This window comes from Platichthys flesus, chromosome 10 (genome assembly GCF_949316205.1).
Source record: "Platichthys flesus chromosome 10, fPlaFle2.1, whole genome shotgun sequence".
NCBI lineage: Eukaryota > Metazoa > Chordata > Actinopteri > Pleuronectiformes > Pleuronectidae > Platichthys > Platichthys flesus.
The window spans coordinates 2,512,993-2,527,277 of NC_084954.1; the positions used below are offsets into that span (position 1 = coordinate 2,512,993).

A 14,285-nucleotide genomic window follows, 5' to 3' on the forward strand; every position below is an offset into this window, starting at 1 on the left:
TGAGGCACCGGCAGTGAGGCACCTTTCAACTGCTGCCGGCTGCTGGTGAGAATATCCCCATCTGTCTGTGTCGCGTGGATGAGACGAGGAGGAGAAGCAGAGGCCGAGCAGAAGGCGGCTCTGTCTCTCTGTGAGTCATCGTTCACCTCCTGCCTGAGGATTCTGACACTTTACAGAAAAGTCTGTCGAGAGTTTTCATCTCCACGTGTCGTTCCCAGCACGGATGCACTCGAGCAGTCATCACCACTCAGAGAGACATCTGATGATAACGACAGATGACTCCTGAAATCAGTTGCTTTTCAGATTAGAGTTATGGTTTGATTCTTATTATATCCATTCGATGATCCACCCAGGAATCACACTTTTCAATCAGTCCCAATAAGTCTTGAGTTTGGACTTGAATTGAATCAGATAACAAGAATACACACATGCAGGTCAACACAGTCATCGTGTCATCAGGGGGACTGAGCTCCCCGCCTGCAGAGGGCGCCTGCAGAGGGCGGGCAGGGTTCAGGGTCACATCAGTTCCTGGGTCTGTTTGGGACCACATGATGTGAGCGGCTGTGGTTGATTGGTCCAGAGCAGGACGGGGAATCAAGAACCTCTTTCCCATCACCCATCATCCCACACTGCCGAGGACTCATTGCCATGCCGTCTTAGTTTCAGAGATGACCAATCTGCAGTCGCTGGCATCTTCTCTCTCTTCTCCTCACGTCTCTTCTCGGAGTAAAAACTCTTGGCCCGGGAAAAAATCAAGAGGAATGGAGGAACTAAACGAGAGCACAGATAAGGAGCTGTTGTCCTCACAGTTGTTGAACATTACAATAGGAGCTGGGAGCATCTCCGAGGTTTGAAAACACATATTCTGTTTCACATAGTTGAAATTTGAGGCCTACATGGCTGCAAGTGGAAAAACTCCTGCTTCTATTCTCGTTATTTACAAACCTGTTTGTTTTTTCCCTCTCCTCCAGGTACCCTTGTTCTCGGGTTAATATCTCACCCCCCTCACTGTATAATTATGTGTTCCCCCACAGTAGAAATAAAGAACTCAGCTGTGACCTCTGACCCCGGCCGCCGCTGACCATCCTCTGCCCACTGTGCCTGACGACTCACCATGGCAACTGACACAAAACTCATTTTGCTGAAATTTGGCTTCTGGAAAAAAATAAGTGGACGGTTGTATTTGCCGTGAAAACACGTCCTTCATACGGTGCCAGAGAGCCTGTGAAGCTTTGTCCTCTGTACAAATATGAGTGGCAACCCTGAACAAACATCATGGGTCTTGTCCTCCTCCTCCTCCTCCTCCTCCTCCTCCTCCTCCTCCTCCTCCTCCTCCTCCTCCTCGCTGGGATGAAGGTACCATGAGACTACTTTCTGGAGACTTAGAATAAAAGAGAACCGGTGGCACTGAGATTGATCTGGCTTTAATTAGCCGTTAAACATTGATGCACGAGCTCTGCCAACCAGCCGGCGTGATTTACTGCCTGTGGGTGAATGGCTACAGGAGGCGGCTTCAGGCTGGGCTCCTTCTTCTGCAAGATGCAGTCGGGGGTGATTTAACACCACAGGATTTCACTGAAAGTCTGAGACACAAAAAACACACAATCTGATTGTTCTTGATTCACCATTTAACTTCTCCTATTTCCTCCAACAATGATTTTTTTAATCAGACAGTGTCAGTCATATAAATATAAAAATGTTGTGTTTGTAGTAAAGTTACTATGAAGTATTAATTCATTAACATTTTAAGATACTGTATATATTACGATGTAGGTTTATGTCTCACCTGGTTCAACTGGTTTCTTCTTTTTAAGACTCGATGAGGGAAAAGTCTGCAAATCACTGACTAAGCATCTCTCTCTCCACGATATCTCCCCCCTCTCTCAGACGAGGATCGAGCTGAGGACACACAACCAGTCGATACTTCAACAAGACATGAAAAAGAGGAAGGAATTAGCATATCAAAGACCAGAGCCCTGACTCAACCTGCACTGAGCGTGGAGGAGGAGGAGGGGGGGAGGGGGAGGAGGAGGAATGAGAGTCCGCCGGTCGAAGCTCGACGAGGTTTTACCGCTGCTCCTCAGTCACAGGAGGAGAGGAAGACGAGGGGGGTAGAAGATGAAACCTCTGCCGGATGAGAGCTCTGCTTTCTGCCTCGGGGCTCTGATTAAACCCAGCACACACATGCTGCAGAGTTCAGCAAGGAAGGTCAAAGGTCACAGGTAGAAGCGTGAGAAGGAAGGAGGTCATGATGGAGTGAAGGAATAAAGGATATGAGGTAGAGAATGATATCAGAAAGAAGGACTGAGAGACACAAGGAGAAGAAAGTTACCTGGAAATTGTCTCTTTTGTGTTACAGTTTTTTCTGCTTTCATCCCCTGATCCCCAGATATTGTTCTAGAGTTTTTCCTGCCTGCTCCTCAGAGCTCCAGATGAGGTCAGAGTGAGTCCACATGAGAATACAGCAGGAACATGTCACTCTCAACGAGTGGGTGTGTTGATGAGGTTTCTAACACAGGACAAAATACTGCAGGATAAAAAAGCGAAGCCGAGCACGTAGAAGCTGCAGACAAAGACGAGGAGCTTTTGGTGAAGTGTCCTCTCTGCTCTACACAGCCTGAGCCTGAATATGTCAAATTGAAGGTGTCCCTCTTCAAACGGGCAAAAATGAAGATTCGTAATTGAGTGAAGATCCACCTCTCATCCAGTGTCGACTGAGATGGACAGGAAGTGAGATGAATGTTTGGTGTCAGTTCTCCTCTGGCTTCTTTCCACTGTCAATGAGCTGAAGACAACCAGAAGAGAGCAGAGTGGAAATACAAAGAGTTTTTTAAAACGGCTCTTGGCCTGGGAGCAGGACGTTCGGTATTACAGCTGCTTTTAAGACATAGTACAACAGCATTGATCTGAGTCGGGGGGTTTCTCCAAACATCCTGCAGAGCTGAAAGGACGATGGGATGTTCCTGTTTCAAGCTCTCAACGAGGAGCTGGGGAGAAGTGAAACTTACAGCTCTCCCAGTTTGGATGCCTTCCTGAAAATTATCCTCGGGCTGTGACTCACCTGCCACCTCAGTATTTACACTGAGCAAATGTTCTCTCACAGCTTCACAAAGGTTGAAACCTGAACAGACATGCTGCACAATTCATGAGAAATGAAACTCAGCCCTCTGCTAGTAAATGATTGTTACATTAGGGCCGTGCAGGCAGGTTATACAGGTTCTTTATCTGCAGTAATCCAGTGTTCACACAGAAGCTGATAGATGAAGAGCTGAAGACATGGCACCAACGGTGAGTCTCCTGCTGCTCATTAGTTACAGTAGATTTAGTTTTTGTTTCGAAAAGTGCTTTGGTTATATCATTAAAATACAACATTAGCATTTTAAAGCAGCTTTAAAATGTTATTTTATCAAAGAGTTTACAACAGAAACCAGAATAAACAGGATGAAGTGTGTGATCACAACTGCTTTTCAACAAGAGGTCGACTGAACAAAAACAGATCTAACAAAGGGGAAAATATATAATGACTGATAAGAGCATTTCAGAAACAAAAGGAGCAAAGAGAGACAAACAGCTTAACTACAAGTTCCATCCCCCCAATAAACGGTTAGTTAGTAAGTCAGCATTAAACAATAAATTATCTACCTCCTGTATTTAATGGCCGGCTTCAGTGAGTGACTCAAAGTTAGAAAACTAAACGTGTGCACCACCAATAGAACCTGAGGTGCTGTCAGTTCATTAAGAATAAGGAAAGTATGTTGCATGGAACAAAAGCCAGAAAGTTATTTATCTGATTTGCTGTCTTTTGAGTGATGTAATATAAATAAGATCCAAAGGTTAATATAATAAATAAATATGTGTTAACTATTAACTGAAGTGACTTATTGCAGTTAAAGTCCCTGTGTGGCACAAAGTGGTGCCACACACTTTTAGGTGTGAAATCGACTCCAGTGAACTTTCCTCCAAGTCCTGATTCATTAGTCGAGTTTCTTTCGTTAGTCAACCTGTGGCAGGGCTGTGTCCTCGTATGACCCTCGTGCTCGTGAACACAAACAAACACAACAGGAAGCCACGATGAAGAGCACTTTGATCACTGCACATTCACATTGACTACATGTCCAGTTTATCAATTATATCCATATTTTCAAGTTTCTTCTCTTTTTAGTTTAATGGAAAACCAGGAGACCTGATCCAGATCTTCCGTGGGTCCTATCAGCACTGGGCCGTTTACATCGGAGGATATGAAGTGGTTCATTTAGTTCCAGACGGTGAGTGAAGTGATAACTATATTCACGTTAGAATATCACATTGACATGACGTGTATTTCATGATGGCACCTTCCTCCTTTCCTCTTTCTTTGCCTCCCTGTTCTTCCTGTTTGTCTATTCTATAAAACACACAGGTGGTCAGTCATCTGGCTCGTTTGAGCTTCTGAGCAGCAGAGCAGAGGTGAAGCGTGAGAAGCTCACTGACGTGGTCGGCCATCACCGTTTCAAAGTCAACAATCTGCTGGATGAAGAGTACAAGGCTCGTGATCCTTCCATCATAGTGAAGGAGGCCTGTGAGATGGTGGGCCGTGTGCTATCGTACAGCGTTGTCTCTTACAACTGTGAGCACTTTGCTGCTGACCTGCGATACGGCAAAGCAGAGTCCAGACAGGTGTGTATCTGACTGTTGTGTTCTTTAACCTCATTAACTCATCCACAGCAGAATTTCTGTGTAAATTTTGTGTTACTATCTTACTTTATATTAACATCAGGAGCAGGTCCTCTCTATGGAGGCAGCCATGTTTTTTACAGTAGCCCAGACTGGACAAACTAAACATGTTGAGTTTGTTTAGAAGGGGGGGAGGGTGAGGTGAGGGGTGTTCAGCTGCAACCTTACACTTCACCACTAGATGTCATTAGATTCTGCACAGTGAACCTTTAAGTGTGGTTTCATAAGGGGACTGTGGCAGAACCTAGTGACCTTTGACCTGCAGTTTTTAGATTATTAAATATTAACCATTCTTCTCATCTTTTCTCTCACAGGTTCAAACAGCAGGTTTGATCACAGGAGGTGTGTTAGCAGTTGGGGTCTTAGCAGCTTTGGGTGCAGCTCTGTTCAGCAGCCTTTCCAGCAAAGAGGAACAGAAAGAGGAAGAGGAAGACTACAGGAAGAAAAGAAGAAGACATCATCAACACTGGCACTAATGAGACAGAAACATGACAACAAAGATCTCTCTATTGTTTGAGTTGATTCAGATGACATTGATTATGATTGAAACTATTTAAATAAACAATTTCACTTGTGCAGACTAGAGAGGAAACGGTTGTTGTGGTTCCTTCAACACAGTTAAAAGACTGGACCTTGAATCAGAACTAATTGAAGTCTTTCTTCAGAGAAAATGATTTTCCTAATTTTAAGACTTGAATCTAAACTGTGAATGTAAAAAATATATTTAGAAAAGCCATTTATCACATGTTTCCATTTATTCATTGTACTCATTTGTTTTGTTGTGATCAATTCTTCATGATATATTTAATGTAATAATCGAAGTAGAATTAAATGAAAACTATCTTTTCAACAATGGATGTGTTTGGTCAAAACCTGAATGCAGAGATTTGCTGCTGCCCATTTCTAGAGAAATGAAACTCAGCCCACTTACCGGAAATGATTGGAATGTTGGGGGACGTGCAGATGTGCAGTATTCCAGTGCACCACACAGTCTGCGACAGAAGCTGATAGAGAAAGAGCTGAAGACATGGCACAAACGGTGAGTCTCCTGCTGCTCATTAGTTACAGTAGATTTAGTTTTCGTTCCTTTACAGTGAGACTGTTTTAACTTTTCTTTGTGAACATAAAAAAAGTGAAAAAATACAGAGTTCTGGTCCATAAGGGGTGAACTGAACAGAACTTAAGTTTTATAAACTTTAACCAAATGTAGCTGAACAGAATCGAACCTGAACAAAGACAAAAACAGATCTAACAAAGGAGAAGATATATTTAGATTTCATAGATTTCAACCAAGCAAATCTCAGCCGTGAACTGCCAAAATACAAGCAGCACATTAAGTGTCCCACCAGGGAAAAAAACACACTGGACCATTGCTACACAATACTGAAGAATGCATATTGCTGTGTCCCCCGTGCAGCTTTGGGACTCTCTGATCACTGCCTACTTCATCTCCTCCCAAGCTACAGGCAGAAATTAAAATCTACAAAGCCTGTGGTGAAAACTGTGAGGAAATGGACCAATGAGTCAAAGCTGGAACTGGGGAGAGCGTGGCCTAGGGCAGTGATTCTCAAATGGGGGTACGCGTACCCCTGGGGGTACTTGAAGGTACTCCAGGGGGTACTTGAGATTTTTTTTTTATATATTTGAAATTAGCATCCATTCAAAAATCCTTGAAAAATGTTTATTTAACAAATATTCAATAAAATATAAGTGTAAGTTCATGAACTAAATTTTATATTCAGTAGGCTTTTCAATTTAATTATCCTAAAAAAACAGAGTCTCCCCCATACCGATGGTTTGACCCAACCTGGCACACGCCACCTGTCATCACCTGTCATCACCTGCCTTGAAAACTTCAACAATGGAGTCAAATTGAAGTGCAGCAGCAATGCTGCTGAAACACGGAGGGACAAGCGCCAAAGAAGGCGAAACCAGAGTAGGGGGCCTTCCCTAAACAACACCGTGAGAGCTAGTGCCTCTTCGGAGGGGCGCTAAAACGTAAAAGTTTTCCGTTGTGAAGTTAATGATTCATAACAAGAAGTCCGCGTCTCTACTGGTACCCTTTCAAAATAAAAGCATGTAATACAAAAGCGGAAATGAAATTGTATGACCTTAAACCGAGCAAATATTTCACAATAAAATAACAGAAAGACACTTCAATAATATTAACAATAACATAGATTGGATTATTTACACTTTTTGTTTTTTCTGTGGGGAGAGATTAGCCAACAGTGGCATTAAGCCACCACATCTTCAGCGGTATCTCCAGACAAAACATGAAAGTTATGTTGGTAAGCCACCTGAGTTTTTTAAGAGGAAACTTTCTGAAGTCAGGTCATCTCAAGACACGATGCGAAAAGCCTCCCTGAAGCAAACAGAAACATGCTACCTGTCAGTATTCTTTTCGATCCTTAAAGAAGATATTTTAAGATGATAAATATTAAAACTAAGTTGATGATTTATTTTTTGGGAAGAAGTGTTTAGCTATAATTAAGTTAATGAGTTCAGTTTGAGAACATATCTTTATTATGATCCCAAAAGAGGTCATTTTAAGTTGATAATTATTTTGAGGTGCACAAATCTTTATTTATATTGAGATAATAATAAAAGTCTTTAGTTATTTTTATATGTTTTTATTTCCAAATAGTTCAAGAGAGACCACTACAAATGAGCAATGTTATGGACATTGATGGAGTTTTAAATTTGAATGTGTCTAGTTACAAGGCTTAATAAATCACATTACATCTTTCTTTCAACCAAAAATGCTTTGCGCTGGTTAGGGGGTACTCTGCAGAATTTTTTCTTCGAAGGGGGTACGTCACTGAAAAAAGGTTGAGAACCACTGGCCTAGGGGGTAGAGCGGGTGTTCTGCAACAAGGAGGTTGCCGGTTCGAATCCCACTCTCCCCATCTGCATGCCTAAGTGTCCTTGGCAAGATACTGAACCCCTAAAATGCAGAAATGGGTGTGAGTGTTCTAAATATGTAAGTCGCTTTGGACAAAAGCGTCAGCTAACTGACATGTAATGTAATGTACAGGCCTGCTTTGACTGCACTGACTGGAGTGTTTTTGAGGCTGCATCTTCATCACTGGACGAACTCACGGACACTGTGACGTCATATATCAGTTTTTGTGAAGGCATGTGCGTACCCACCAAAACGTACTGCATCTTTAATAACAATAAACCGTGGTTCTCAGCAAAGCTTAAGCGGCTTCGTCAAGCTAAAGAGGAGGCCTTCAGGAGTGGGGACAGGATCCTGTTCAGCCAGGCCAGAAACACACTGACTAAGGAGATCAGAGTGGCAAAGAATAACTACTCTGAGAAGCTGACAAACAGGTTTTCAGCTAACGACCCTGCTTCAGTGTGGAGAGGCCTGCAGGACATCACTGACTACAGGACAACCTCCCCCCGCCCCATGGAGAACCCTAAACTGGCTGAGGATCTGAATGTGTTCTACTGCAGGTTTGATCACCCCACATTAACACCTCTCACCCGCTCCAACCCGGTCTTCACACAACCATCAGCACCCCCTGTTATCACCTCCCCCCTCCTCCCTGACTCCCCACCAGCGCTGACGGTCCTTGAAGAGGATGTGTGCCAGCTCTTTCAGAGACAGAAGACAAGGAAGGCACCAGGCCCAGATGGTGTGTCACCCTCCTGTCTGAAAGCCTGCGCAGAACAGCAGGCTCCCATCTTCACACGGATATTCAACAGATCTCTGGAGCTGGGTGAAGTCCCCTCCTGCTTCAAACGCTCCACCATTGTCCCAGTCCCTAAGAAACACTGCATCACCGGACTGAATGACTACAGACCCGTCGCTCTGACGTCTGTGGTCATGAAATCATTGGAAAGACTGGTGTTGACCCATCTGAAGGACATCACAGGCCCCCTGCTGGACCCCATGCAGTTTGCCTACCGGGCTAACAGGTCAGTGGATGATGCTGTCAACATGGGGCTGCACTACATCCTGAAACACCTCAACTCCCCAGGGACCTACGCAAGGATGCTGTTCGTGGACTTCAGCTCGGCGTTCAACACCATCATCCCAGAAGTCCTCCTCACCAAACTCATCCAGCTCACTGTGCCTGCCTCCACCCGTCAGTGGATCACAAACTTCCTGATAGACAGGAAGCAGCAGGTGAGGCTGGGTGAAATAACATCCAGCACCCGGTCAGTCAGCACTGGTGCACCTCAGGGATGAGTGCTCTCCCCACTGCTCTTCTCCCTCTACACCAACGACTGCACCTCAGGAGACCCATCTGCTAAAATCCTCAAATTTGCAGACGACACATCAGTCATCGGCCTCATCCAGGATAATGATGAGTCTGCATATAGGCGGGAGGTCGAACAGCTGGTCCTGTGGTGCGGTCGAAACAACCTAGAGCTGAACACGCTTAAAACCGTGGAGATGACAGTGGACTTCAGGAGGAGCCCCCCAGCACTGCACCCACTCACCATACTAAACAATACTGTGTTAGCTGTGGAATCATTCAGGTTTCTGGGATCCACAATCTCCCGGAACCTGAAGTGGGAACCCAACATCAATAAATTCCAAAAGAAGGCCCAGCAGAGGTTGTACTTCCTACGCCAGCTTAGGAAGCACAACCTGCCTCAGGAGCTGCTGATTCTGTTTTACACTGCAGTCATCGAGTCTGTTCTCTGCACATCCATAACTGTCTGGTTTGGATCGGCCACTGAATTGGATAAGAACAGACTCCAACGGACAGTCAGGTCTGGAAAGATCACCTGTACACATCCAGAGTCAAGAAACGGGCAGGAAAGATCACTGCAGACCCCTCTCACCCTGGACACAATCTTTTCCAACTCCTCCCCTCTGGTATGAGCTACAGATCGCTGTTCACCAAAACAACCAGACACAAAAACAGTTTCTTCCCCCTCGCCGTCTCACTACTGAACGGCCAACCCACTCTGGCACTGTGTAATAACTCTGGACCCTTATAATAACCACTGTACAGTTACTCCCGGAATTATATTATATTATATATAATATATATTATAATTATATTTAATTATGTTTACTTATTTCACTCTCACTGGATATTGTAATATGCACACCTGCACTTCTTTTCTTAGACCATCGCACTGTTCGGACTGTTTGTATTGTTTTGTTTTGTTATGTTTGTTTTTGTGATGTGTATTCTGTGTAAGCACCTGAGAGCCACTTTACCAAGTCAAATTCCCTGTTTGTGAAAACTTACTTGGCCAATAAACCTGATTCTGATTCTGATTGACTACATGTCCACTTTATTATTTATATTTGTATTTTCATGTTTCTTTTTAGTTTAAAGGAAAACCAGGAGACCTGATCGAGATCTTCCGTGATGAACCCTATCAGCACTGGGCTGTCTACATCGGAGGACAAATGGTGGTTCATTTAGTTCCAGAGGGTGAGTGAAGTGATAACTATATTCACGTTAGAATATCACATGGACATGACGTGTATTTCATGATGGCTCCTTCCTCCTTTCCTCTTTCTTTGCCTCCCTGTTCTTCCTCTTTGTCTTTTCTATAAAACACACAGGTGGTCAGTCATCTGGCTCGTCAGCAAATCCAAGCAGCAGCAGCAGAGCAGAGGTGAAGCTTGAGAAGTTTGCCGATGTGGTCGGCAGTGACCGTTACCAGGTCAACAATCTGCTGGATGACAAGTACAAGCCTTGTGATCCTTCCATCATAGTGAAGGAGGCCTGTGAGAGGGTGGGCCGCGAGCCAAAGTATGACCTTGTTGATTACAACTGTGAGCACTTTGCCAACGAGATGCGATACGGCAAGGCAGAGTCTCGTCAGGTGTGTATCTGACTGTTGTGTTCGTTAACCTTGTTAACTCTTCCACAGCAGAACTAGTGTGTAGATGTTGTGTTTGTTAAAAGGTGATTGACAGTAGACGAGTCTTCCTTTCTGTTTTCTCCACAAAGTGAGTCATGGTCTTGAACGCTCCGCTAACTGAGAAGCTCTCTCTACAACTCTGATATGACTCAAAAGAATCAAAGAGACAGGATTCATAATAGTTATCTAAATCAGCTGATATATATTCCTATGGTGTTGTGATCAAACCCTTATTGCATAAAATGTAAATGAGGCTTGATATTATACTGTTTTATTGTAAACTCTACTCTAAATTAAAATGAATATAAATAAAGCAAATATATATAGAGCATGAAATGAGTGGAAACGATTAAAATGACCCTCGAGAGGAATATAAATATTCTGAAAGGCTATTGCAGAGGAAATACTGATTAATAATGTTGAAAATACATCATTAATGTTATTATTGTTTGGTAAATCTGTTTTATAAACAGGTTTAATCAGGTAACGTTTAGTTTGTTTAGTTCAGTTTTTGCAGCCCATATGAAACCACATCTTTACATTATGAACAATCGTGTTTATAATAAACTCAGATGCCATGTGAACAGAATGAATCAGAACATGATTTATAATAGAGTAAACAAGCTTCTTAAACATTTCAACTCTAATCACAGCAGAACAGATGTGAGTAAAACTAATTTTATTGAGCCATTAATCTATTTATCTATTTATTTATTTAACACAATCTACTGCAGCTGAGAACATGAAGATGTGAGTCCATTGTGATATTTCAAACACTAGAGGAAAATGAACAAACTCTTTAATCACTGGGTTCATCTGTCACCTTCACTGTGTCGTATAATAATCCAGAATGTTTAAACCAACCATCTCACAGACATTAAAGGTCCAGTGTGTAAGATTTAGGTGAAAGAATCTATTGGCAGAAATTGAATATACAATAATCCTAGTGATGTTTCCACTAGTGTGTTTCATCTAAATTGTACAAATTGTTGTTGTCTGTACCCCAGAATGGGCCATTTATAATAAAATACTTTATATGAACATACCTTATATTTAAATACTTTATATGAACATACCTAATATTTAAATACTTTATATTTACATCAGGAGCAGGTTCTCTCTATGGAGGCAGCCGTGTTTTTTATAGTAGCCCAGACTGGACAAACTAAACCTTTTGAGTTCTATGACGACTGAAGCTGCCACAGGTTCTCTCTCATGTTTGGAAGGGGGGGGGGGGGGGGGGGGTATTCAGCTGAAACGTGACACTTCACCACTAGATGTCATTAGATTACACACATTGAACCTTTAAGTGTGGTTTCATAAGGGGACTGTGTCAGAGCTTTACTGAGTGACATTCCACTCGTCCAGATTCTATTTGAATGAAAAATTCTCAAAATGTTTTGACCTACAGTTTGTTGATTGTTTAAAAAATTATGGGTTGTCTCATCTTGTCTCTCGCAGGTGGAAAATAACGTTTGGAATGCAATCTTCACTTTCACCTTGTTAATCGGAGGCTTGGTCACCGGAGACTCCCCTGTCTTTCGAAGAGTCGTAGTTTTGGCATTTTTTGTCTATTTAGCTCTGTTTCTCAGTCGTTTCAGCAGTTAAGAGTCTCTTTGGATAAAAAGCATCAGCTAATTGAAACGTGATGTCTCTCTCGTGTAACATCAGAGGTCCAACTCAGTGTCTTGTAGCCATGCCCTTGTCTCTGGTCCCACGTCAAAGAGGCCGGCTTCCGAGGGTGGTCTGTGTAGGGGGCAGGTGGTCATAATATGTTCGACAGTCTGTTCAGGGGCACCACACTCGCATGCAGCGCTATGAAACGTGATGTGATATGATGTGATGTGATGTTAGGGATGTTTCTTTGTCTTTCATGTCATTCCTCACTTTTTAAACGGATCAAATAATCATCTGCACACAATTTATTTGCAATAAAATAATTTAAGATACAACTTTTTCAGTGTAAATGATTTTTTTCATTTCAAAAATATATTTAGCAAAGACATTTATCATATGTTTCCATTTTTTCATCCCACTAATTTGTTGCGTTGAGATCAATTCTTCATTATATATGTAATGTAATAATCAAAGTAGAATTAATTGAAATCTATCTCCTCATGATGGATGTGTTTTTAATTTCAATATGTTTTGTTATGTTACTTTTGAAACGAGTATCTGAACTTTGCAGGAAAATAAAAGGATGTTAGATTTGTTTTTGAACAAAGTAGATGAAGCGGTGAGAGGTGGAGCAGGGCAGTGGAGAGGAAGAGGAGAACACAGTGATGCTTCTCTTGTGCTCTAGTTATGAGCTCAGAGGGTTTTTATCCTCCGTCGTGTCTGTGCCAACATTGAGCTGCTTCACAGTCCAACACTGTTCACATGTGGAGCCTGTTCCAGACGAGGCAGGTGGAGCCAGGAGGAGTCACACAGATCTACATGCTGCATGGGGGGGGGGGGGGTAGCATGCTCTGTGAGGACCAATATGAGTGTTATAACTATCAAGTCGAGACATTTGTGGAAATAAATGTGTTTTTACAGAGTCAGGACGTTTTTTTTTAAGTGGGGCTGATGTAAGTGTTGAGAGGGTTACACTTGTAGCTGTGATGGTTCAAGTGTCTCTTGGCCGGGGAGCAGGACGTACTGCTTTTCATAAAAGTGCCAGATTAGAGAAAGAAGCTAGTTTTCTGCAAGGAAAGTCTTTGAAGAGCATAACTTATTTAACATTGACTTTCAAATAACTTATAACCAAAATATCACAGCAACAAAATCCATTTTATAAACATCACACAGAACCGAATAAACAGTCTTAGCTTAGGCTAGTATAATTATTGAGCCCAGTTGTGTTACCCGTTCATGAAAAGGGAAAAAAATGTTGGTGTGTTGTTTGAAGTCCAGTGAAATCGTCTTGCTGGTTTGTGGCTCCTGCCTTTGCGGTTCTTTGTTAAGCAGGACCTTGTGTCGCTGCTTGAAGGTTGGTAGAGCTTGGATTGGGAGGAGGTTTCCTTGTGAAGGTGAGTGGAAAGCTGCACCTCTCCTCTATTGAATTTGAGCAGACCAAAAAGGTGAGCTCCTCTCGGAGGGTTGCGTTAAGTTGAGGAATTGAAAAGAGTGAGCTGGACAGCCACCCTTCTCCTCTGAGAGTTTCGTGGAAAGAGAAAGGAGAACTGGTCTTAAATTGGCATGGTGACATTATGGGTCATGGGGCCCAGAGTGATCAATAGTGGTTGAAACCTGTGTCCCGGTCGGTTTTCACTCCTCTGTGTGACGTTGCCGTGCCCTGGGAGACTGAGTTCTGGAGGCTCTGGTTTTCATGAGAATAAAGGACATGCAAATACCAAGTCCCAACAACGTGTAAATCATTATTAGGAGTTGCTCACTTTCTCACAAACTACATACACTCCTGATCAAAATCTTAAGACCAGTTAAAAAATTGCATGAATTTGCATTTTGCACTGTTGAATCTTAGGAAGGTTCTAAGTAGAGTTTCAAAATGCAAAAAGAAGAAATGGGAACAAGAGCCCAAAAGTTGTGAGCAAGCAATTTGTTGAAAACAACAATTTAACTGAAGTAGGCTGTTAATCAGCTGATCAAAAGTTTAAGACCACAACTAAAAAAAAACTAATTTAATAGAAATTACTGGTCAGCACCAGTAATGGCCTTAATTTGGGACGAGGATCGTCCCGTGTCTTGACGGACAGCCATTCGGATCCTCCGGCTCAGCACCGGTG

At 42.7% G+C, this 14,285-nt stretch overlaps 2 protein-coding genes across 3 annotated transcripts; both read left to right on the plus strand.

Annotated features, from left to right (window-relative positions):
• Nucleotides 1-3,178: 3,178 nt before the first annotated feature.
• On the plus strand, nucleotides 3,179-5,568 carry LOC133962026 (phospholipase A and acyltransferase 4-like). The gene is made up of 4 exons (XM_062397459.1): nucleotides 3,179-3,288; nucleotides 4,163-4,265; nucleotides 4,400-4,656; nucleotides 5,028-5,568. The coding sequence occupies exons 1-4, from the start codon at nucleotides 3,277-3,279 to the stop codon at nucleotides 5,187-5,189; spliced, it is 534 nt and encodes a 177-aa protein (XP_062253443.1). The 5' UTR covers nucleotides 3,179-3,276; the 3' UTR covers nucleotides 5,190-5,568.
• A 50-nt stretch (nucleotides 5,569-5,618) lies between these two features.
• LOC133962027 (phospholipase A and acyltransferase 3-like) lies at nucleotides 5,619-12,509 on the plus strand. 2 transcript variants are annotated; one of them, XM_062397461.1, is made up of 5 exons: nucleotides 5,619-5,752; nucleotides 10,016-10,121; nucleotides 10,256-10,518; nucleotides 12,019-12,202; nucleotides 12,397-12,509. In XM_062397461.1, the coding sequence occupies exons 1-4, from the start codon at nucleotides 5,741-5,743 to the stop codon at nucleotides 12,163-12,165; spliced, it is 528 nt and encodes a 175-aa protein (XP_062253445.1). In that variant the 5' UTR covers nucleotides 5,619-5,740; the 3' UTR covers nucleotides 12,166-12,202; nucleotides 12,397-12,509. The 2 variants fall into 2 exon arrangements, with proteins under 2 accessions (XP_062253445.1, XP_062253444.1); XM_062397460.1 differs by having other exon boundaries at nucleotides 5,620-5,752; nucleotides 12,019-12,509.
• Nucleotides 12,510-14,285: the final 1,776 nt, after the last annotated feature.

What these genes read in the sequence shown, in the direction of transcription:
- LOC133962026 (XM_062397459.1), top strand. An exon ending in GGTTCATTTAGTTCCAGACG is followed by an intron (nt 4,266 to 4,399) that starts GTGAGTGAAGTG and finishes TAAAACACACAG; the next exon opens with GTGGTCAGTCATCTGGCTCG. An exon ending in GCAAAGCAGAGTCCAGACAG is followed by an intron (nt 4,657 to 5,027) that starts GTGTGTATCTGA and finishes TTTCTCTCACAG; the next exon opens with GTTCAAACAGCAGGTTTGAT.
- LOC133962027 (XM_062397461.1), top strand. An exon ending in GGTTCATTTAGTTCCAGAGG is followed by an intron (nt 10,122 to 10,255) that starts GTGAGTGAAGTG and finishes TAAAACACACAG; the next exon opens with GTGGTCAGTCATCTGGCTCG. An exon ending in GCAAGGCAGAGTCTCGTCAG is followed by an intron (nt 10,519 to 12,018) that starts GTGTGTATCTGA and finishes TGTCTCTCGCAG; the next exon opens with GTGGAAAATAACGTTTGGAA.